General features: G+C 36.3%; 1 protein-coding gene across 4 annotated transcripts in view; it reads right to left on the bottom strand.

Annotated features, from left to right (window-relative positions):
• LOC139121913 (collagen alpha-1(II) chain-like) overlaps positions 1-24,521 on the bottom strand; it is a 31,651-nt gene extending 7,130 nt beyond the window's left edge. Inside the window, exons 1-7 of one of the 4 annotated variants that reach the window (XM_070687226.1) lie at positions 23,744-24,230; positions 8,703-8,784; positions 6,700-6,894; positions 5,024-5,113; positions 4,100-4,234; positions 2,368-2,673; positions 22-942 (exon numbers count right to left, since the gene is read on the bottom strand). In XM_070687226.1, the coding sequence (XP_070543327.1) occupies positions 22-942; positions 2,368-2,673; positions 4,100-4,234; positions 5,024-5,113; positions 6,700-6,894; positions 8,703-8,784; positions 23,744-24,103 (2,089 nt within the window). In that variant the 5' untranslated portion in view covers positions 24,104-24,230. Of the gene's footprint in view, positions 1-21; positions 943-2,367; positions 2,674-4,099; positions 4,235-5,023; positions 5,114-6,699; positions 6,895-8,702; positions 8,785-23,743 lie in introns of all 4 variants that reach the window. The other 3 variants (XM_070687227.1, XM_070687229.1, XM_070687228.1) reach the window with 3 other exon arrangements.
• Between the last annotated feature and the right edge of the window lie 2,133 nt (positions 24,522-26,654).

The raw sequence follows: 26,654 nt of genomic DNA, 5'->3' as shown, positions 1-26,654 counted from the left end.
GTACAACTTGTCAAATCCTACCTGATGCTCCCTTTTGGCCCTTTTCTCCTTGTTCTCCCTTGTCACCGGGAATTCCAGGCTCACCAACATCTCCTGCATCACCTTTTAAACCCCTTGGCCCTGTCATTCCATCTTTCCCTGGTTCCCCTTTTGGTCCAGGTTCACCTTCTGTACCTTGAAGCCCTGGTTCACCTGTCTCTCCGTCTGCTCCAGGTTTTCCATCTTTTCCTGTCTTGCCCCGTTCACCTTTATCTCCCTGTGGTCCCTGTGGTCCCTCTAACCCTTGTTCACCCATATCCCCCTTATCTCCCTTTTCACCTTTCTCTCCAGGTTCACCTGCCGTACCTTGTTCTCCTTGACTACCTTGTGGACCAGGTAATCCAGGTTCACCATCCTTACCGGCTATTCCAGCATCACCTGGTTCACCTTTCTCTCCTGTATCTCCTTTCAATCCGGGCATACCAATGCTTCCAGCTTCACCTGGTTCACCCTTTTCTCCTGGTTCTCCTGGTTCTCCATCAGTTCCTGGTTCTCCATCCTGACCAGGCATTCCTGCAATTCCAGCTTCTCCGGGAAGTCCGTCGTCACCTTGTTCCCCTCTCTCACCAGCATCTCCCTTATCCCCTTTGATTCCAATTCCTGGTATGCCTTGAGTTCCATTTTGTCCTGGTTCTCCTTTTTCCCCCTTTTCTGCCGGCGGTGCATCCAGTCCAGCTTTTCCCACGTCACCCTTTTCACCTTTCATTCCATCTTTCCCAGGAGGCCCCTGGGGTCCTGGAGGCCCAGGAGGACCAGGCTGAACTAGAGGACCACCTGTTGGCATCGTCACTGCTTGTCCAGGGGGGCCATGAGGACCTGGGGGTCCGGGGGGTCCAGGTGGACCTGGAGGACCAGGAAGTCCAACCATTTCTATATCTTCATCATCACCATCACCACTTAACTCTATTAGACAACAAGATGAATTGTAATTACATTAAGAATCAAATCTTTGAAAAAAAGGATCAATGACACATTTGTGCTGCCATTAGAACTGGGTAAACCAAATTGGAGAGCTATCAACTAAAGTCCTTCCAGAGAAAAAGATATCTTGATCTAAAAATGGAATATAATCCCCTCATACATACAAATAAACCACTATAATTTCATACAAAATAAGGCAAGTCATATATAGGAACCTACACTGTAAATTTTTCAAAGATATACAACCTGTACTTTTGGGTATAAGAGAAGTCTTTTACATATGAAGATGTCATTTGAAATTTTCGTCATTGATTTATCCATTTCTTAGCAGATTTTTGTCTACAAATCCCCTAAAACTAAAATATGCTGACAGGAGAAAATATCTCAGAGCAAAATGAAAAAATCGCTTTAGAAATTGGATGTACAAACTTCATCATCATTTGAACAAACATCAATTTGAATATGCAAAGTCTCTGTTAATTTGAGCAGACCTATGGCACATGGCTTGGGTCCTTTCTGACAAATACCTAATTATATTTGATCAGCAGTTCTGCAGGAAAAAAATTTTCACAGTTTAGAAAGCGCTATTGCTTATATTTGGCATGAGCAAGAAACTACTAAATTGCCTTTAATTCTTTCTCATTCATAGCAACTTTTATGGTAAAAGATGTTTTGAATTCAAGATACAGTATTTTAGTAGACTGACATCCCAAAACACAAAACATACAATTACGCCATATAAATCCCTATGGCTCCCCATAATACAGTACAATGTATGTATAGCAAATGGGAGCCAAAAATCATGGAGGAAATTCACTGTTTAAGCAAAATGAAGGTTTTATGCTGTAAATATAAACATCGCAATTCCAAAATTTAACTATTGCTACCAGAAATTGTGCATTGCTATTGCAATATGAATTAAGTAATCATAAAACTGCCAGGTCACACGTTAACCTTGTTAAAAGCAGCCAATGTACAGCTCAGAAGAAAGTTATAACCAATTGGTAGATCACAATTATTAACAGTAATGTAAGAAATTTATGCTATTAAGTCTATTTTGCTGCTGATAAGCTATTTTGAAATGATTCATGTATGTCAATGATATTTCAACTGACCAATAAGCTTCAAGCCTGCTAATATATGCATTGTTTTAGAGGCTTTTATAGTCAACTGATTGGCTGAAACTTATTGTTTTTATTGCATGATTTCCAAACAGCTATATTAAATCAGGTAGACAAAAGCTAAAGTTTCAAACTCCTTAAGTTGCTGTGAATAATAACAATCTAAGAATCAAGAATAACTTTCTGAGCGATGGCCCATTGCCAGCTACAAGCTTCCAGGACAATGCAAATTGCCGGCTGTAAAGAGTTGAAAACTGCAAAAAATTAAAAAGTTGAAAGTTCATACCTGCCACTATACCTGCGCCTGGTTCACCTGGTTCTCCTTTAACTCCTGGTTGACCATCTTTTCCAGGTATTCCGACTTCTCCAGCCACACCATCTTTTCCAGGCTCTCCTGGTGTTCCATCCTTACCAGTCTCTCCCTCAACACCTGGTTGCCCTATTTCACCTTTTTGTCCAGGAGGACCCTGAGGGCCTGGTAGGCCAGCGGATCCCATTTCTCCCGGAATTCCCACAGGTCCAACCTCACCCATTTCTCCTTTCTCGCCAGGAGGACCTGGTGGTCCGGCAATTAGTTTGACTTCATTTCCATCTAAAGTTACATGTAACAAAATATCAATATCAGCTTTACATGTTCATTGCAATTTACAACTGCAACAACAACCGTAATTATACTCACATCAAGAATTAAATATACCTATCATAATCAAAATTATAAAAGGTCGATGAAAATTTCTCCCATGGAGAATGCTTCATCAAGAATATTTTTGTACTAATTTTCCAAATACACTTTCATACTGGTATATAGCAGTTTCGGTGTGTGTATGGAACACACCAAGCCGACTCCCTTCATGATCTCCAGCAATTTGTCTAAATTTTCTCAGCGTCGCTTTGCAGGATAGTAACTTTATACCAGTCCTTGTGTTTCCAAAAGTCACATTGTAGTAATATAACAGCAATATCAAAGTTATTCAAAGTTTTTCTGTTACTCAAGGCCTTGCTTTGTATAACAAAATACACTTACCCCTCAAAGTAATTACCAATTTCTGTGATTTCTTCTTATTCATTAAAAAATACCTTGGTTTTGCACAGTCATTGAAATACATGTAGGAAGTACCAGTAATTTTAACTGAATATTACAAAACACTAGTGGCCTTGAACTATGTTTAATATTTTCAAACTAAACCAAGCAAATTCTTTTTGTCATACTTTGAAAAATCACTGTACAGATCTGGTACCCATGCACTTATACCACGGTACATATATATATATATATATATATATTATATATATATATATATATATATATATATATATATATATATATATATATATATATATATATATAATATATATATATATATATATATATATATATATATATATATATATATATATATATATATATATATATATATATATATATATATGTACTGTGGTATAAGTGCATGATATATATATATATATATATATATATATATATATATATATATATATATATATATATATATATATATATATATATATATATATATATATATATGTACCGTGGTATAAGTGCATGATATATATATATATATATATATATATATATATATATATATATATATATATATATATATATATATATATATATATATATATATATATATATATATATATATGCATTACTGTACAACAGTAATACAGATTATGTTTTGTGTTTTTGATTTTCAAGACTGAAAACTGTCTTGATACTTAACCTAGCTAATACTTTATTGAAAGACAATGTTCAGATACAGAGATACAATGCAATTGAAACAATGCCAAATGGGAAAAACAACTGTCGCCACTAAAGAAATTACATCAGAAACCAATTTTTCATTAGCCAATATGAGCTAATCCATTAATTTTGTCAAGCCAACCATTACTTGGTTACTATGATAAATGCTGCAATCATAACGTAATATATGGCTCTTTTATTTCCACATGCACATACTTGGAACATTGCCGGTGTTATCATTTTAGGGTACACATACCTTGTCCATTACATTTGCATGATTCACCTGGCAACCCTGGCACACCTGGTAATCCATCTGTTCCATTCACACCTGGTAACCCAGGTGCACCAGGCAGTCCCTCTGTTCCATTCAAACCAGGTGGTCCCATGGGACCTGTCAAATCAAATTATATTCAGAAAACTGAAAGACTAATAGAGAACTGTCTATTTCTAGAAAACTACATGTCCCTTGAAAGTTATGGCTTGGTGACAATTGGAGTCAAAAGCCACTAGGCTCTGTCTCTTTCATGTCATTTTGAACAACAGCTTATTTAGCTGCCTTCATGGAACATTGACGTGTGTAAATATGCAACTTGAAAATTTGGAGGAAATAAATGAATGCCAAAAGTATATAATGTACTGTTCTGTGCTAAAAATTTCTGTGATGAAAAATTAGTGTCAGGAGGATTATTTGATAAGAAGTCTACGTAATACAAAGTCAAAGTTGTAAAAATATGAATACTGAATATTAAATGGTTGTTGACTGCCATGCATTAATTATGGATGACAAAAGTTGATGACCCAACTCTGGAGATGAAAACCATGAAGGGAAATATAAACTGACATCAGCAAAAATCACAGCCCTGAGCAATGTAGAGCATGCAGCATTGCCATTCCCATGATGCAAGTGTATGGGTAATGATGTAAGTTAATCAGTAGTTAGGGCGCCCTCAAACTGGGTTTATTGCATTTCCTGGGGTTCATTGCTTGCCATGCTGCAAAGACAATACTTCAATTATCAATAGTTATTAATGTATTTTATTTTGTGGAAGCCATATCTGAAATATCAAAATTTAATATATAAACACAGTTAATTGATGAATTATTAAACAACAAGGAATGATGATAAGTAGGTGAATATGGTAGCACAATCTTTCCAAAATGTAAAATTCATTCCTGGTACCTGGTGAACCTCTTTTTCCTTTCTTTTCCTTGACTTTCCCACCTGGTTCCCCTTTCATACCCACATCACCCTTTTCTCCCTTCTTTCCTCCTACAGATACAAAGTGTTGGTAAATTTGTCAAGATTGTCCCCTGAAATTCCACGGATCACAACAAATTTCAATTGTCCAATACAAAAACACCTGCTGCATGCAGTTCATGATTCTTTCATCTTCCATAGTGTTACCTGACAAAGAAGCTCTTACAGCCTAAGGATGTTAAATTGTAGAGGTTTACAGGAATACAGGCTGTGGACAAAGTGAAAATGTGCACAAAAAAATTCAACTTCCAGAATACTCAAAGAAAATGAACTTATATCTGTATTACGTTTAAACCCATCAAAATCAATTTATTTTTCTGCAACTATAAGAATTTCTGTTTCATAAGTATGTCTAGCTTTATTTATAATCTATAAAAGCAATCTCTCAATTTTTATTACATTATTGTGTATTGATGTAAATCCATGTATTTATATATTCTTAACCTTCACAAAATGAAATATTTTTTAGACAAAACGATTGCTACAAAAATGAATTACGTTTTTATACAAGTAAGCAACAAATGATATTGTTAGATTATATCAATAATGAATAAGAAGATATGATATTTCATAAGGAAGATCATTCTGTATGGAAAGGGATTTGTGGTTTACAACTTAGGTTCAGGTCTGAAGCCATCGTGATATCTACCAACCTTACTGATACTTTAACTTCATCCCTAACTAAACTGATGGATTGTAAAATATATCAGTGTAAACTGCAGCATTCAATGGATGACCAATCTGCAATCATATTACAAGGTAATGAAAGAAAGTGAAACCTAAGAAAGGATCTGATTGGCTCTTTTATCTGTCTTTAGGTTTGGATCTATCAAAGTACTGATTTAGCCAGCCGTACCTTGAGGACAATTTGTGACAGTATCTTTCATTAGAATGATTGGGAAAAGTCTCTTGATTTACATGCTGACAGACAGAACAAGGACAAACAATAACTGTACCGTGTATATGCAAATATTGCATGCAGGATAGCTGTCATGTCAATTTTTTTGAAAATAAAGTGTAAAAAATTCAAAGTGTTATTGTCCCAATTACACTAAAATTGCTGAGCACAGATGTTTTCCCATCCATCTTATATAGCTGATAACTTTGAACACAATTTGGAGTACGTGAGAGAAATATTAAATTGAAACCTGGGTCAATTGATGACCAAAATAATATTAGAACATTGTCAATGCTATCGACATTCAAAATTGGAGAAACTATTATTTGTTGAAAACAGTCTGTAAAGACAAAGATAAAAGTACAAAGTCATCTGGAGTGATGGAAGTATTTACAACACCAAATCATATGCACACATGCAAATTATCTCTCAAGGTGGAACACTTCAAGCAATCACACTTCAGCTACACATGATGGGAATAATCAGTTTGTAATGTCATCAGTTTGATCCACAAAATATCACAGATATTGGCCTTGGATCTTTAAAGACACCTCATAGGTAAAATAATACCACCTAAAGTTAACTCTGATATTAATAATTAATATTCCATTAACTGCAGCCTTTCAGTCTAATACACATCTAATAATGCTGTCATGAATATAATTCTGTGAAATAACTGATGATAATGATATATTCCCACCTTCTGATCCGGGAGGTCCTGGGTCGCCAACATCACCTTTTAATCCTGGCATTCCCATGGTACCAGTATCTCCATTGTCTCCCTTTGGTCCTGGAGCACCATCAGATCCATTCAGTCCTCTTTCACCAGCTGGGCCCGGCAAACCAGGCAATCCGGGGAGACCAGGTGGGCTAACTATTGGTTCAGACACCACTGCTGAGGAAAAAATTATTATATGCAAATTTTGAATCTTTTTCGATTTAATGAGCAAGTGACCCACCAACTCTGTTTTGATGTTTGAAGTTGTTGAGGTGATTTCAAAAATAAAAACTGATATTTGCAAAGTGTAATTTGATCCTTTACTTTTATGCTGGTCCCACTCAACCCCTTCCCAAACATTATATGATCTTTATTGCCAAAATCATTCTACAATCTATTGAAGACCCTTGCTAAATGGAGGGTCTGTGATTCAGATAGGCAAGCATGAGGGTTTCCTCATTTTAACTCTTGCTCTGAGTCTGACATAATGCTAAATTTTCTGTAATCTCACATATATACCCCGGTGTATGTATATATATATATATATATATATATATATATATATATATATATATATATATATATATATAATATATATATATATATATATATATATATATATATATATATATATATATATATATATATATATAATATATATATATATATATTATATTTATACTACAGCAACTTTTGTGCTCAGAAATGAATTTAGGTCAGACCCCTCTCTGTAACAGCTAGAGCGTAGGTGTTTTGTCGGCATTATATCTCTGATCAGTGTCCCATAAAGTGTTTTATATTGGCCAAGTGTCACTGCTATTAAAGTGCAGCTGTGTCAATGAAAGAAACCAATTCTGGAATGTGGGATCAATAAAAACAAAAATGCTTCCATGGCAGAAATTAAACTACCAGTCTTTTTAACTTGACCTACACTATGGCCAACATTACAGTTTTTGTACTTGACTACAAATTCATTCACAGTTTTCATTCCATTCAACATTTTTATGGGGCTTTCTTTATCCCACATGACCCTGAAGTCAATACAATATGAGCTTTGCATAAATGTTTGCATGCTGCCAATGAAGCAGAGTGGAAAGTTATACCACAATCCATAGTCTGTAGAATTAATGCTGAAGATTGCGCCATCAAGTTTAAAGCACTATGATTATTGTTCCTGACGCTGATGTCGTATACTGTATAATCAGAAGCATCTGACTAGCATCTCGGAAAGTGAAAAAAAATACATGAAACGATCTTTTCTTTATCAAAAAGGGGAAAATTTTGGAAGCACATTCTTTCTCAATGTGGTACATTAAACATTCATCTTTTGAATTAAATTACTAAGAAGAAAAGTCCACAGCTGTTGGAAAAACAAAACTGATTCTTGGAGATGTTACACAACTGTTCCTAAGACAAACTCAAAATACTTTTGGAACCTTAAGTCAGATTTCTAAATAACATTTTCAACTTAAAATTTCACTTTTATTAAGTGATTCAAAAATGAATTTAATGAGGTAGAGTAGTATGTGCCTCCAAAGTGAAACACTTGTCCTTGCCTATACTTTCCTGAATAAAACTTTCAACCATTCTTTCACAAAATCAAGAATAAATATCAGGGGTCACAGTGCAAAGTGTGGTACTAGAGAAACAAATTACCGGTACCTAAATTTAATCAATGTGGCTGCCATTCCTGTGTGAACTCTATGGGTACAAAAAAATTCAATTGTTGAAAAACTGAGATTGAGAAAATTTTTTTACAGAAAGAGCAATAAAATAAGCCCTTACAAGTGGTAGATCAAAAATGAAGTGTTAAAATGTGAGACTGCAACTGAATATCTGTCCCAAGGATGTCATCTACCTTTAAGCATTTGACAAGATTACTTGACAGTGTTTTATATACTGAAACACAAACAAAAAATACTCGTGCTAGAATAATACAGAGAATAATAAGTTTTACTTATTTTCACAACAGAGTTCACACTCACATTTCTCTGCAGAGAGACCACCTCTTGAGTCATCCTTACACATGGTTTTTGTTACATTGCAAATTTCAATGACTGCTTGCATCTGTCAAAAAAACAAAACAGAAAACAATTCTCAAATGACAAAAGCCCATGTGACTTTGAACTTCATGGTTATTGCTGTACATTTTCTTACGTTGTCTACTGACTGCAAGCATTAAGCATATCAATCACGATTCTATGGTACCATACAAAACATTACAAAATACTTTATGAAATGCTTTTCACTCTTTGATATCCATAATGCATATAAGTCAGGTCACTGTATCAGAAACTCAACCGCAAGTGCAATAACTCTTGTCGAAAATAAACCAATTTTTTTAAATTTTAAAATTTTAAAAAAATTTGTACATCTTCTATGACTTTAATAATATAATTTACCAACTGTATCACTATGCTTATGGTAGAAAAGGTAACAGTACATCTGAAAGCAAAAAGGCATAAGTTTGTTTTCTCAGCTAAGAATGTAATGTGGGCAAAAGATGTGATATACTGCCTAACATTAGTATGCTGCAGCTGGTATGATAACCGAAGGTAATTTACTTGTCGGAAGGACTTTGAAAAAAGGTGGCATTCTGTCACCTCAGAAAGTAAATCACCCATGTTAAAATTAGCACAGCGGGTTATCAGCTTGTCGATAGAGGTTGTGATCTTACAGCCACTTGAATTCTTCACAGATGCCACTGAAGTCTACCACCATATGCCTTTACAAAGCTACTGCATGTAAAGTCACTGTGGAATTATGTCACTGTAACTCCATCAGCTAACCCCTCCACTGAATTTACAATTGTTTCTTCCAAATTCATACAATGTCTGAAGAAGGTATCCGGGGTTTGGGGTGTGTGTGCATGTGTCTCTCATTTCTCTCTCTCTCTCTCTCTCTCTCTCTCTCTCTCTCTCTCTCTCTCTCTCTATATATATATTGCTAGATGTGGAATTGTCGTGATTACTCTACAGACTGTTTCATGCACTTGGCAATCGTCAGGCAATCGTATATATATAATATATATTATATATATATATATATATATATATATTGACACACACACACACACACACATATATATATATAATATATATATATATATAATATATATATATATATATATATATATATATATATATATATATATATATATATATATAACAAAACAATAACTAATAATGTCAAAGCTTGGCCCTACTGCAAATCTAAGAGGGTGACTGGTTAAGTTGCTATGGTACATTGGCATTTTCGTAATTTATAGTTTTTTTTAATCAATGCTAAACTTTTTGTGCAATGACAAATGTTAATAAAAATGTTTTAAGTTAGAAGGCTGCGGAGTCAAGTCACCAGGATTCTGTTCTCCTACATTTTGCTGGTTTTTCACATATTCTATATCCAGCAACTGTGTAGCTAGTGTAATTTCTGTACACTCAGACCAAAACGTCTCTCAACACTTAGATTGGCATTCATTGCATACTTTTTAAAATCTATTTCACAGAGAATTTCTTTTCAATGTCCTATCAATGAATATATTGTGTTGAGTACATAGAGAATGTTCTCTTTCTAATAAACTGACCGTAGCGACAACCCAGAACATTGACATCTATAATGGTTTCAATAAGTCTGTAGCTGAAAAAGGTCACCACCCTGCCATGGATGTATACAATGGTCTAGTCAAAGGCCCTGTTTGGCAATTGTTCCAAGCACTTAGGCAACTCATTTTATGCCTCTGCGGAGAGTCTATTCCCCTTAGGGATGGTGCGCTGAGTTCCTTTAGATGTCAAATCTTCAGCTACTGACACAAAGGTGATTGGTAGGTCTTTAAAGATTAGACGGTGATAGTCACTAAATTTGGTTTTAAGCTGTCAATATTTTCTGATGGAATGCAAACAGGTCACGAAGTAGGTCAACCACAGAAGTGTGATAGCACGGCATGGGTGTCAGTGACAAATTCCTGTCATTATTGGTCAAATATGTGATCACATCCTAAAATGTTAAACCTGTTTATCTTGGAAGCGATTTCTGTGTCTGTTGTCTGGGAGGAATTCACTAGGTATGCTTTTGGGGCAATAAAAATATTTAGCAAGCTGAGGCTTTTCTTTGACCGTACATGTTGCAGGATCACTATTGAACCATCCGGTGTCAGTGGCTGGAATGTGTGAATTATTCATGAAAATTTATTGATGGTACAGTGCATCTTGTCAAAACATACTGTGAACTTGGTTCTTATACACAATACAGATGTCATTTCAATTGAAGTGCAATGACAACTCACAATGGAAAGAAAGCCACCATCATGGTGCCTGGTACAGCAAACACTGAAAACATACCTAACATCTGTTTTTTAAATCACAGATACAGTTGCAAGCTGCCTCTATATATAAATAGCCCAGTGTTTTCACTTTACCAACCATGATTTTCCCAGGACCTAGGATACAAATTTCTACAGTTCAGTTTTTAAATGTAGAAACCGTGCAAAAAAAGATACTTTTGATAGGGATTCATAAATGCACTTGGCTAGTACTCTCTGGTTACAAAAACTTATATCTCTGCTGTCAGTCAATAAGTCCACTTAAAAGGGTTTATCAAGAAATGCAGATAAATATAAAGGAATTGAACTCTCATATTGTAAACTTTGTGACTGTTTATTTTGTTTAGATTTATGATTTAAATAATCAAACTCAACAACCACCTGTAGGATTGATTCATCAAAGCTCTGATTGGCCAACCAACTCTTTTCAGTTTCAATTTAATGGGTTTGTCAAAGCTGTGATTGGCTAACCAACTCTTGTCAGATTCGATTATGGGTTTATCGAAGTTGTCGTAATGGCCAAAACTTCTTGTAAGTTTCAATTATGGGTTTATCAAATTTGTGATTGGCCAACCAACTCTTGTCAGTTTCAATTATGGATTCATCAGAGCTGTGATTGGCCAACCAACTCTTGTCAGTTTCAATTATGGGTTTATCAAAGCTGTGATTGGCCAATCAACTCTAGCTCTTGTCAGTGTATGGACTAAGCTGTGATTGGCGTACCACTTCATGTAAGTTTCAATTATGGAGTCATCAGAGCTGTGATTGGCCAACCAACTCTTGTCTGTGTATTGATTCATCAAAGCTGTGATTGGCCAACCAACTCTTGTCAATTTCAATTATGGATTCATCAAAGCTGTGATTGGCCAACCAACTCTTGTCAGTGTATGGATTCATCAAAGCTGTGATTGGCCAACCAATTCTTGTCAGTTTCAATTATGGATTCATCAGAGCTGTGATTGGCCAACCAACTCTTATCAGTTTCAATTATGGATTCATCAAAGCTGTGATTGGCCAACCAACTCTTGTCAATTTCAATTATGGATTCATCAGAGCTGTGATTGGCCAACCAACTCTTGTCAGTTTCAATTATGGATTCATCAGAGCTGTGATTGGCCAACCAACTCTTGTCAGTTTTAATTATGGATTCATCAAAGCTGTGATTGGCCAACCAACTCTTGTCAGTTTCAATTATGGATTCATCAGAGCTGTGATTGGCCAACCAACTCTTGTCAGTTTAATCATGGATTCATCAAAGCTGTGATTGGCCAACCAACTCTTGTCAGTTTCAATTATGGATTCATCAGAGCTGTGATTGGCCAACCAACTCTTGTCAGTTTCAATTGTGGGTTCATCAAAGCTGTGATTGGCCAACCAACTCTTGTCAGTTTAAATTATGGATTCATCAAAGATGTGATTGGCCAACCACTTTTGTCAGTTTAAATTATGGATTCATCAGAGCTGTGATTGGCCAACCAACTCTTGTCAATTTCAATTATGGATTCATCAAAGCTGTGATTGGCCAACCAACTCCTGTCAGTGTTTGGATTTTTATCAAAGATGGGATTGGCCAACCAACTTTTGTTGGTTTCAATTATGGATTCATCAAAGCTGTGATTGGCCAACCAACTCTTGTCAGTTTCAATTATGGATTCATCAAAGCTGTGATTGGCCATCAACTCTTGTCAGTGTATTGATTCATCAAAACTGTGATTGGCCAACCAACTCTTGTCAGTTTCAATTATGGATTCATCAAAGCTGTGATTGGCCAACCAACTCTTGTCAGTGTTGGGATTTTTATCAAAGATGGGATTGGTCAACCAACTTTTGTTGGTTTCATTTATGGATTCATCAGAGCTGTGATTGGCCAACCAACTCTTGTCAGTTTCAATTATGGATTCATCAAAGCTGTGATTGGCCATCAACTCTTGTCAGTGTATTGATTCATCAAAGCTGTGATTGGCCAACCAACTCTTGTCAGTTTCAATTATGGATTCATCAAAGCTGTGATTGGCCAACCAACTCTTGTCAGTTTCAATTATGGATTCATCAAAGCTGCATGTGATTGGCCATCAACTCTTGTCAGTGTATTGATTCATCAAAGCTGTGATTGGCTAACCAACACCTTTCATTTTCAATTATGGATTCATCAAAGCTGTGATTGGCCAACCAACTCTTGTCAGTTTCAATTATGGGTTCATCAAAGCTGTGATTGGCCATCAACTCTTGTCAGTGTATGGATTCATCAAAGCTGTGATTGGCCAACCAACTCTTGTCAGTTTCAAATTAAGGTGTACATTTTGTATTCCATCAATGACTTTTTCATTGTGCAGAAACTATATGCAAATATGCATGTTCAAATTAAGGTGTTTATACAATCCAACTTTTTTGGCAACCCCATAAAACTTAGTTTTACAACAAATGAATGATTTACTAACAGAAAGTTGGCTGCCATTCTAACTTTTGATAGATTCAGGAAATGTGACCTTGATTAGCTACAAGACAAGATATGCTTGAGATACTTATTGTGAATGAACTTGGGAATAACCTGACATCACAGTTAAAATTGTTAATACACATGAAATTCACTATCTAAATACTAGTAAAATTATGGATATAATCTTTGATCATCGTCAGTCGTTTGTTACACTTTATTAAATTTGTGATAATTTACAGATAGAAATTTCAAATGTTAAATATTCACCAAAGTCTGAAGAAAGAACTCATACATGTGTAATGTACATCTAAACATGGAAACTTGGAAAGTGAGAAAAGTAACTGTTGTAGCAAAAATTAAAAGGGCACATTGTCTGCTGATATGAAAAAACAGAAGGAAGCATCACAGGTGAAAGTTTGCGCTGGAAGTCTAACTGAGAATATACTGTACCATCCACAACTAGTACGCTTGGTTAAACATGCAGAACTTCAGTTATGTGACCATTTATCAGGGAAACATTTTGTATAGCTGGTGAGCAGATCTCAAATGTCAACATTCATTCATTGAAGCGAACCAACGACCAGTGTTCATCAAAACTTTTATTTACAGAATCGTGTCAGCTCTTGAATCAACCATTCACTGAATGTTTGTGTTTGACACTCCATGTATACTATCTTTTGGGCTTTTCAGATATATTCTGAAATAGCAAAGGAGACCGATAAAATCACCAGCTATTGACATTTATTTATCACCAAGGGAAACATAAAAGTCACCAAGTGAGACCAAGATTCCATCATGAATGAGTTTTCTTGCATGAACACAAACAATTAAAAATTTCACCGTCATGTAACTGACTTCTATTGTTACCCAGTGTTCGCGGTGACTTTTTCTCCTCGCGTACGGCATACGCATAAGTCTGCTAAAATTGCGTAATGGCTGGATTTGAGTGCGTAATTTCACTTCCGCACTCGATTGATGAAAAAACCGACTGCAAAATACAATGTGCCGTTGAATAAACCTACACTACATATTCGGATTGTACGATGTAACATTATTTTAATGAAAACAGTTTAACGAACAACTTGAACAATGTTGAAACGTAACAGCGAAGGGTATACATGCAACCGTCACAACACATCGGGCAACCCAAAGTTAGAGTTATGGCAGCTTATCCAGACGGTTTCTGGACGTTTCGGCACCAAGTCGTTTCGGCCCAAGACGTTTCGGCCTTCCAATATCAGGCCCCAAGTCGTTTCAGCACCGCAACCCAAGACGTTTCGGCACCGCTGAAGGCTACCCGTGGGAACTAGTGCTGGAGCGTAATGTTACAAATCAAAGTACTAAAAAGTATAGTGTCAACTAACATTCACGTACATGCTTTAATCTTTGTGAGAACATGGGAAGAGACCTTAAGAAAAAACTTCATATCATTTTCTAATCTGTGACACAAGTTTATCGATATCAATAGCCGCCGACGCGGCAAAAGTTTGAAAGCGGTGACGAAACAGCACGGCAAAATTCACACAAAATGCACATAAAGTACTGGTCAGAGCGCAAAGGTCACGCTTACCAATATGACAGATCAGTCAATTGCTAAATAGTCTGAAAAAAATCGAAATACAGATGCCGAAACGTCTTGGGTTGCGGTGCCGAAGTGACTTGGGGCCGGAAATTGAGAGGCCGAAACGACTTGGTGCCTGAACGACCAGTTACCATCCAGACACTTCTGCAGTGTTCAAAATTTATCGGGATTCCGACGAGCTCTACCGATGAATCATTTTTTTCAAGGACTCGTAGAGCAAAGTTGAAAGAACAGATTTGTCTGCTTAGACGCCATGCTGCATGTGTGCTTGATCAAATTCGGGAACAGCGAGACGCGATGATTGTGCACGGTTGGCATTTATATAATTTGTCGCAACATTTCTGTCAATCACTCACTTTCAGAAACTATCGCTCGCCTGAAAATGAGCAACGTAATTCATAGGCACAGCTGACATGATAACGTGCCTAACGTGATAACGTGTGGACTACGATGCCGATTTTTCAGACAACGCCCAGAGAATCCGAAACTTTCCACACAAAATGAGTGATTGACAGAAATGTGTTGCAACAGATTTCGTCTGGTTGTCGCCTAAGCTCAGTCGTGGGGAGTGCTTTCGGTGTTATCCTTTGCGTATAGAAAACGCATAACGATGAAAAAAATGCGTAGAGAGTCAATTTCAATGCGTAAATACGCACAATTTTTGCGTAAACGCGAACTCTGGTTACCGTAATCACCACCTTATGGATACAGTTTTGGTTCAGAAATATTGTTATAAGAACTACAAATTTCACATTTCAAGTTTCATAAATATGTAGGGCTTCCTAACAAACCTTTTACTTTAAATTAAAGAATAGGGGAAGTATATTTGTGCCACAGAAAGATTTTAGACTAAGGAAACAATTTCATCTGTTCATCTTGTGAATGGGTAAAATATCTATTTCAGTACTCCTTGATTTTATATCGAAAAATTTTTTTGCTGAAATTATAAATTATGAGTCTCAATTAATTTGAAATACCTTGCTATGAGGCCAAGGCTTTCATTTCTCTGAACACCTTAGATTCCATACAAATATTGCTACAAGATTTGACATTCTTTTTATCATCTTTCTATCAAATATAAATATACTTTTCATAAAAAGTTTATAATTCAGCTCTTAGCAAAGAATTCTTCACTTAAGATCTTGAATGTCTTTTGATCCCAAGTTTTAGTACACACTGATTGTCTATCGGTAATGTTTCCAGACTCCAACAATTTATTGACAATCTAACTGACAGTTAGGCAGCATAGCTGACATTCCATCATATGCAAATTGGTGTCAACCCTTCAGGTGGAAGAAAATGTTTGAAATACAAGTTTGGTTTACTTGTTAGTTGTACAGAAATCAAAGCATGCATGAACCCTGATGTACGTGAAGGTGTGTGTGAATTCATGTTATGTTGCAAGACTGTATATGGTCTACATTATATCTCTGACATCTGTGCCCTGATGGGAAAGTGTGTGTTCATGATATGCTTCAAGACTACATCCTGCACCTGCAGATATACCTCAGAAATCTGAGCATAGATAGTAAAATGTTTTAGCTGATGCCTCTTGTACAGTATTTTCTCACAGACCCAGTTTGGTATATTAGAAATGTTTCCCAAAGTATTGTATTCTGTTATGTGGAATCTGCCATTCTTTGTAGTGTTTGCTTCACTTCAAGACCTGCAAATAAAATTGACCTCCCATGACCTTTCTTTGTGTCACTGTCAGTATACTCATGTTTTCAAAAGATCTTGCATTTTGGAAGCTGAAAAGATTAGTGACCTATTTTTGATTTTTTTTTATGGGGCTTGAAGCGAAAAAACATCCTTAAATGTGAGATATACTCAGGTATGAACTGAAAAAAATTACTCTCCAGCAGACGTTTATCACTTTATTTCAGTCAATTTTCAATAAGTCGTCTAGAATTCACCCCATTCATCGGGATAGATGTAAATACACTGAAGACTGTGGTTTAAATTTTGATGGCACATACCAGAGCAGTAGAACATTAGAGTCCACTCTCTAGCTCCTAGCTTGTTAGAATTTCACTCACACAAATGTCTGTTTGTGTATTTACACTGTTTGAATTGAAGCAATCTGATATTTTGTTAGGTAAGACAAGTAGCCTGCATTGTTCATTTGAGTAAACTTTGCTATGACTATACATTCAGATTTTATACTTTTCATTCGTTGTTTCTAAGATAGCTCGGCTTAAAGGTGATCTTGTTGAAAAGTTTCTCATTCTTGGGTCACCGCATGTTCTGAATTCAATCTTAAACATTATATACGCTTGCTTACAGTCTTTGTGGATAGTGTTCAGCAGAGAATAGACCTCCACTGTTGCAATTGTCCGGTTTTCTTTTCTTTTTGCAAAATGACCAGTTGTAAAGTAGCTCTTTCGTTTCTTACTAACCCTCAAATCTGTCGAAACAAAATGACTGCTCTCTTATCACAAGGTAGAGAATTGAGAAAGTATTGTTTGGTGCATGCTTACATATGAATGATTGGTTTTTAAGATACTGATCCCATTAACTGTGAGGTTTTCATCTCATCTCATAATGTTCCATTTTCTGCACCTGTTATCTCAATGCAATGCATGTTGGTCAGCTCTTCTATATGTTAGTTAACCCATGTTGCTTATACCATCGTTAAAGATACTTTTTTCACAAATCTTTACAGAAAATTTTAGAAAGCATGTTCATCTTTGAAAAATATTTCCCTGGTACTATTATTTGATTATCTCCTACTTGCAATCTTTGATTAACTTATCCGGTCATTTCGTCTCTGGAATATTGAATGACTAGTCCTTCTCTATGTCTCGGTATTTTTACGAGCAAAACAAACTGTGTACAAGACAGAGATTTTGACTGTTCAAGTGAGAGGAAAACTACAAGAATTGCATTCGAAAATGCTCTGGGAAAATTATCAGTTATGGTATTAATTTACTTATATCAAGACATACTGGCAATAACATTGTAAGTTTAATGTGGTAGACTATTACAGTGCTGTATATTTGCATCATGCAATATGGTTGTATATCTCACTTGCTTCACAGCAAGCTTCCATCAAGACATCATGTTTTAATGTCAAGTTTTGGTTTATGTTTAATACTCAGGTTCCAAGCTGAATGAAGGAGCTGTCGTCCATACTGAGCAAAAACACAAATGATGAATTATTCATGAGACTGTGATAACTGATTGGTTAATCCTAAAAATCCTACCATACCCTCCTGATACAAACCTGGACAAATAAAGACATGCACTCATGTACGGTGAAAAAATTGACACACTTCTTTAGCCATAAATTATGCATGTTTTCTTTACTTTGGTATTAAAAACACATTAAATGAATGATTTCTAGCAAATCTGTTAATTCATTACTCATTTATAATCACCTGCTGAAATATGCTTATAATGTACGCAACATCTGTCATTGTTGATGTGTTCAGTTTGGTAAAACGTGATTATATGTCATGATCACATCTTGAGCAATGTGCCAATGGGACCAAAGATTGCTCAAAGAATTTAAGGCATACATACATTTTATTCAAACCAGACTTAAGACATGTCTAGAAGATTTTTGATGCTTCATTGCATTCCAATGTACCAAATCCATCCAGTTATGACTTATTGCACATGACATGGTTAATTTATTGTTTTTGAAAGGTGCATTTCTGCATGGCAAAGCAACACCGACCCTACTCAGTCTGGAATGCTAATTTGAAACTTGCCCCATTTTATTCTTGGAATGTAATGAATGGACTCTACTGTTCATTTCAAAACTGACAGACTGTAAAAAAGGCGTGTGTTTTGTTATGGTTATCAAATAACTCTCTTTTGTACAGGTAAGGCATTTATCAATGACGCCGATGTCTACATTTTTTTTCAAGCTTTAAATGAAGGATACAGGTGTAAAACAGGTGAATCGTAATTGGTGAAGACTATATACACTTGTTACAAACAACTTTATTATAACAACTCGGGGTGTTGATCCAGGGTCACTGTGGTGGGAACGTTCATCTACATTTACAACATTATAAGAAAATAGCTTTAATAAACTATACTAAAGTAAAATCAAATTACAGCAATCGCACTGTGGTGTTCATTAGAACATAGTTTTAACGAAAGAACTGTTTTATTACACCCTTCAATGACATCTTTTTGATGATATGACAGTCTCATTAAATGCTGTACATAGCTCTGTAAACTGAAGCGTGGTCAATATATAACAGATATCCTACGTCTGGAAAAAAGTGACAAGAACATTATTTCCAGACTGTATAACTGGAAAGCTATGTGGAGATAATGAAATATTCTCAGAGACAGTAGAATGTTGCTGTGAATGGTTGAAGCCATTTTTGTAGTGGAGGTGAGTGCTGTTGAAATACATGATACTATAAATTTACATGCACCAGGTAGATTCAAAGTATCATTTCAGCAAAAATTTCACATTCTTCAAGTTTGTTTCATGTCATCCAGTGAGCAGTCACTATCTTAAATAGCATAAGCTGCCTCTATTGGTATAATAGTATTTAGTACTCCAGATAACTGCTGCCATATGTAGTGGCAAATGTAAACTCAGATTGCTTGTGTGAAGTAAAACCACGTGTGAGTCGTGAATCAAACTAAAAGAGTGAGGCATATTGCTGTGATTTTTCAAAATTTCAAAATGATTACAACTAATGTACAGTCACTCAACTCCACTCTATAAATCACAAAATATTTTCATTTGAAAACAGGAGAATGCAGAGTCATTCATAATGTACATCCACAGCAAACGCTTACTTTCTTATTTATTTCACTACATGACAAGACCATCTCTAAGACAGAGTTGAAATAGAGGTACAGTTTTCTATTTGTTGTTGTTACAATGGCAAGAAATGTTAAACTACAAATTCTAATTCCTCACAGATGAAGTAAATGTGACGTTCAGCCATGGAAACGTGCTCAAAGTACCTGTAGTCAGTCTGCCCTAAATCCTATCAGCTGACCTTGCCTGTATCCAGGTCATGACCCTACTTGTTATCACTATCATGTCTACACTGGAGCCATTCTGTTAATTGTTAATTCTCAAGTTTGTAACCAGTATCCAACGGTGGAACTATTTATAAGTTAACATGATGTGTTTTGGAAACGTTGCCAGTAATAAACAGAATTCCAACCGTCCAGATCTCATTAAAAGTCAAACTCTTGTGGTTAACATTGTTGTTGTCTAGACATTTTGTAACTTATTGTCATTTTGTAATTTATTGACCTGTGAATGTCGTCACAGATTTCAATTGTAATATAATTATATGACATATTGTTTATCGTCGCAAATCAATATACAGGGATGGATAGCTTCTTCAGTTGAATTTTTATTATGTTTAAGGTCCTCAAAAGATATCATTTTTACATGATTTAGAGACTAATTATTTTTATCAAACTGACTCTTTAGCATTTGGAACTTGCTGTGTCTAATTACCTTTGAGCGCCAGTCTATTTTTGTCCCCTTTATAAAATGTATACCCCAGTCAATTTTTCTCAGATTTTTGCCAAAATTTTGAGAAAAAACTGTAGCAAATGAAATGCGATGTCGATTTGGTCCAAAATTATCAAAAAATTACACAAAAATTCATAAAAATTGGTTAATGTTGCACTAAAATTTTGGCGGGAGAAAATTACAGCGCTCAAATTTAGATCACTTTCAGAAACCATTATTTTAGAAATGGGAATTTAATCAAAATAAGGACATGTTGTGGAATTACCATAAACAACTACTTCACACGGAGCTGTTGACCACAACTTTTTCAGCTTTACAAGATTTTTTATTATACAGTTTGTTGACTTGATATCAACACACTGTTCCAAACTTTAGCCTATATCCTACTTATGTCACCTGGATTAGCTATGAGATAAATGGTTGTAACTGATTATGACATTTTTCTGCATGCCATTATAATCTCAGCATTGTAGAATCTACTAGATGACAATGATTTGACTAAATCTGTAGAAAAATAGTTCCATTCCACACAATTTCAAAATCCAAAGCAAATGCTGACGCATCAAATACTTGTCAACAGCTGGTTAAGCTGGTTATCAAAGCACTCCAAGCAAAGTCCTTGCAACAAAGTGTTGTACTGTACACATGGAAAATGGTAAGCTGATGCAATAATCCCGGCTTATGACACTTTGCTGAATAAGTACCTCGTAGATATATCATTAAGGGCAACTGAAAATTAATTTTTCTATTTCATTTAAATGACTTCAAATTACAACAACAATATTTATTTTGCCAGGGTTAATTGGTGCTTGGCAATGAATCTTAATCAAAATCATTGTCAGAGTAATTATCGGGAAAAATTAATTGCACTTTTCTCGATGTGAATTCACTATGAATGATCCATACTATCTTTTGTTATATCCACATGTGAACAGACAACAGTCTTGAAATTTCTTTCAACAATACATTGCATGTGGTCTGACGATGAAATCTTATGCACTGCAGCTGCAAATACTACCATAAGCATATTCCTCCCCTGCTAGTTACTATCAACACCTTCTCTCACGGTCACGAAAACCTCAATAAAAATTACCAAACAATAAAAGCTGGTGATATTTTCTTACAACAGTATTCAAGTTTTTCTGTCGCATGATGAGTTTTTCAATTTTAAACTTTCGCCAAAGGAAGTAATGTTCGATTACTGGCACAGTATATTGTGTACCACATTTAATACCTCCCTGAGCTCCCTTAGATTACGTTTCCAGACAGTAAACAGTTTTGCCGCCATAAATTTCACACTGCTGCCTTTGAATACAACACGGCTAATTTTGTCACTAATTTAAAGATCACATCTCTGGTGAGTTTCTGACCTCCTAATTGGCCAATTCTGAACAAATTGACATGCTTTCACTGAATTTCTGGGACAAAGATTGAACAGAATTTTCAAAACTTTTCACCCAGCGGGATTAAAGTACAACTGTCACAGAGGTAGGAATGTGAAGGAGGCCTTTTCGCAAATTTCTTGTTGGGTGCGTTTGTCTGCACACCACACTTAACTTGGGTCACACTGACTTCCTGGCTGTCAAGCTAGTTTGTTACATCAATTACTCTCCACCCCCTGCCTGCATGATACAGAGTGACACTGCAGGTTTTTCATTCTACTAGTGCTGTACGCCAATCGTTAAAGGTTTCCTTTCAAAAGCAATGACACTTTAAACCAGTTTTCCATTGATGTCTTTTATTGTTGACTCTGGAAAGACCAGTGTCATTCTCGTGGCTCTACCTTCCTTTTGCTTTGTGTACTTATTTAGGGTGAAGTTCATTTCACCATTTAATTTGTAAATGGGAAGCTGTACTCTCAACAGGGTTAAACAAATTTCCTTTACACATTGGGAATCTTTGAACTGCAAGAGACTTTGTGTGCAAACAATTAAGATGATAAAAAGTATGTGTGGCGCCTGTACATGTTTGACCTGATGTAGTCAAAGGCCGACAATAGTAGAGATAAAACAGCCCACTGGACGCCTGACAAAAATAATCTATACAATCTGTGACAATTGGAAATACTGAACTGAAGACAGGGTGAGTGTAGTCATAGAATTGAGTCTTGGTAGATAACTGGGTCAGTGGATTGTTTGGAGAGTAGAGATTATGTTTGGAGAGTAGAGATTATTTCAAAAATGCCTCACAGGGCTTATGTTTATAGCTATGCATGTGTATAATGTTTAACATGATATTAAATGCCATGTATATGATTTGTAGATTAGATGGGATAATTTAATTGCTTTGGAAAATAAAGATAACACACAATGAAAATTGAATTTTCTGTTATAGTATGTTGATAGCACACTTATGAATATGGGATGTTTTCAATGTGTGTGTATATTACTGCCATGGTGAGTCGAGTAGCTGTAGAACTGTGGGTTGTGGCAATTGTCTGTTCAGTTGATCTGTTCCGTAAACTTCACATGAAAACACTGGCTAGTCAATGTGATTGTGCTGTATCATACGGTAGTTTCGCTTCTACCTGTATTGTCGTATCAAATCCAGAATGCTTAATCCATACCGTGTTAATTTATCAAGGGAATTGTTTCAGTTGCAAGTGTTCTGATTCGCTGCATAACTTTCAAAAATGACGAGATTCCGAATAAAAGGTTTAGGTAAATACCGGTAGCAGAAGACTTTGAAGTTTGAAATGGCCAAGTTTAGCCAAGTTTACAATCTATGGTTTAACAGTACAGTTGCACTGGTGGGGTACGAATGCCAATATATCAATAGTGTCGCAATGCAATCGCCGCAAACTCGATAAGGTAAAACTTTTGGCTTAGTTTTACGGGAGAAATTTGAATCAAAATTGCCTATGAAAACAAGGTTTGCAAACATGACCTCGTTTTGAACCACGAAAACCAAGAACGCGTACGATCAAAACAGCACGACAACTTGTGCATGTACAAATAGCTGTGTGTCCAAGGCTGTGGTGGTTTTCTGACGGTTCTGGCTGCACGTAAAGTCGTCGAAGTCCAAATCAGCACGTAAAGACAGAACACCCATCTGAACACATCATCACAGATATGGACCCATCCCATATGTGCACACCCACAGGGCCACACAGCTACACATTTGCACTGCTTGCTTGACAAGACAAGGTTCCGACAATGTGATATGTCATACATTTTAAATTTTACAAACTCCTTGACTCTTGAGCAAACACTGTGTACTTACTGGAACTCTTGAAAAGGTAGACACCCAGTACCAATCTCCTGGGTTGCTCCAATCGGCAGCGCGTTTATCTCTGTCGTCGAGTTTCTCGTCGGAGTTTGCAATGTTTGCCGACTCCGACTTGGTTCCGCGTGGATCTTCCTGGCCGACGACATCTCCAGTTTTCGGTAGCTTTGATAGCGTGAATACGTTATTATCAACATCATTACGAGCGCAACTACTCAAGATGTTCTCTTTCATATGTTGGACATGTCTATAGGTAGTGTAAAATCCAAAAAGGCTTATGAGAAGAAGGAAGACGTATCCCACATAAAGAAACTTTATATGGCGAGCCAAATTGCTCTGCTTACCACACTCCGCCATGACTTTCGCGGTGCACCTAACGTCACGTGATCACATAACTTTTAACCAATCAGCTATCATGAAATGGGATCTAAATTTGATAATGAATCTGAATTCGCGTAACCGGGGAAGTTATTACGTCCACTGTATGCCTCCACACCGCCGCTTCGCCTCAGCGGTGTCCTTTCCAGAGGTCACGTAGGTACACTAAAGCTTCGTTGTTTACTGATCTGAAGCCAACAGCGGCAGTGAAATGTCGAGGAATTCGATTCCTTCAGGTTGCTTTGAGTGGTGACTTGTAGAGCCTGACGCAAATAGTGCGCGGTATTGGGGTTACGATCCATTCAAATGTTTGTCTTCACCTTTAGCAATTTAGGATGTAAATTTTCCACTGCCAGTGGCCCAGAAATTTCAAGAGGCTGCCCGCCACCTATCGGTTGACCTTTGGTATCTATGCAGTCCGAGGTCCGACGTAAGTAAACGGAAACGTCGCCAGGCGCGTGCTGTGCAAAGACGCCACGAAGATATTACCGGTATCCCGGCTAAATGTGTTTAACAAACGTTTGATCCCATGTCAGAAACTCATTTTAAACGTTGATCATCGAATCAGTGATTTCATAGCTGCAAGTACAGTCTGATGTTATGTATCTAACGCCTTGGAAACAAACTCTTTTCACTTTCTTGAAGAGAACATAGTTTGGGTGGTGGCAATTTTCAATAAGGCAAGATATTAATGTAAAAAGATTTCGAGAGGGCCGGGAGGGTAGACTATAGGCAGTGACATCAAACACAAAAGTACACCAATAATGGACATAGGTCACCCAGATGAAATGTCATTAGCTACAAGTATGTGCGTTTCATTTACTTGTAATAAACAAAATTCCTCGGTCGACCTTAAAGCCACCCCTGACTGCAGCTTCGATGCCGGGTCGACCCGTTTCAAAATTACGACATTTTACAGCTTGATCCATGTTTTGTTGGGATAAAACAAAAAGAAAAATACTTTGGTCAAAATAAAAAGGTTTACAAGTTATAAAACACAACTCCAAGAAAAACCGCTGTGTTTCGTTCGGATTCAATTTACACATAATGAGCTTGAAGTGATGGCGTTCATAAATGTACAGCTGTGAGTTCAAAGTTTTGAGTCTTGGTCTTTTGAAACATTCTATATGCAAAGTCCCTGGTAAAAAATCTACATCAACTTACAAATTACCCATTTAATGAGGCAACATGAGATCACGAAGGTAGCATACCTGAGTAATATATCAAAGTAAATCACCTGTTAGACAAATCCACGAGTTGTTTGTTGTTTTTAAATGTCTAAATAAAATTTAAAGAATTTAGTTTATAACCATTTTATCCTTCACTACGTTCCAAATATTTTGCTTTGGCTGGGCTTACAGCACAGGTCGCCAAGATATGCGATAACATGTCGTATGCGATCAGATTTATCTGAACGTGTTTACTCCATACATGTTATATATTAAATAAAAACAAAGTTTGCCGAAATCTGTTCAATATAACCATGACAGGATTAACATATAGACTGGCAAGTCTAGGCACCTGTATCTATAGTTTGTCTGTTTCATAGAATTTTATCGTGATCCAAGCATTAATTACAATTGTTAATTACAATTTATGCTACGTCATGTTGATAAAACGTGCGTACATGACGGTTTGTGGGAATATATCAAGGAGGTATTAGTAAGCATTTTTGTCTTCCAAAAAAACGTTTTCGTCTTATACTGTTATTGTTCCATTTTACAATAGAAACGTTAGTACACAGCAGAACAAATTAGAACTGTAACCAATGGTTAATATGTCTTCAAATGAATGACTCTTCACTTGCATGTTCATTACAAAGCGCTAAGTTTGAAATATACACAAATCACATTGCTAGTCACTATGCATGCCATGGCAAATTGAACTTTTTGGTTGAATTTTTTTTCTTTCGAAGGCTTCGACTCTACCACCAAAGTAATTTTGATGGCAAACGACATCACATAGTTGGTAAATATGGTTTTGTCGGTCCATTCTAATGTTGACGTGTAGTCCGGACTAACTTTCGTGACTGTCCACAACTTTCACATGTTTGTCAGCATACAATCTTACTTCGGAAAAATAAAATACCAAAAGCATGATCTAACTCGAAAGTTGACAGCAGTCCCTATTTACTTGTGGCAAGTCGAAAAGTTTAAGTAACCTGCAACATCAAGCCGACGATGGCCTTCTCTGTAGGGTGCACCTATCAAATTTCAGCCTATGACCTCGGGCTTGTCTCGAAGTCGATAACAAGTTGCCGAATGTTTCTTTGTGAATTACATCATAATTGTCAAATTGAAGCGCTGCAAGTGGGCATATCAAACACACGCGGAATGGAGGATATTTAAAAGATTCGAGTGCCTGGACTTGGCAAGGTCTATCAGAGACTGGGTTTTCTATGAAAAGAGCAGAGTAGTCTCTTGAGGGCGCAGTCCAACGAGCTCTAACCTGCGGCCAGTCTTCCTGTTTTTACTTCAACTGATCGTCAAAATGTCATTATGAGAGATTTTAACGTAGAATGAATCTATCA

The sequence above is a fragment of the Ptychodera flava genome, chromosome 21 (genome assembly GCF_041260155.1).
Source record: "Ptychodera flava strain L36383 chromosome 21, AS_Pfla_20210202, whole genome shotgun sequence".
NCBI lineage: Eukaryota > Metazoa > Hemichordata > Enteropneusta > Ptychoderidae > Ptychodera > Ptychodera flava.
Note: the sequence above shows the minus strand (reverse complement) of the source record. Positions and strands in the feature narration are given on the sequence as shown.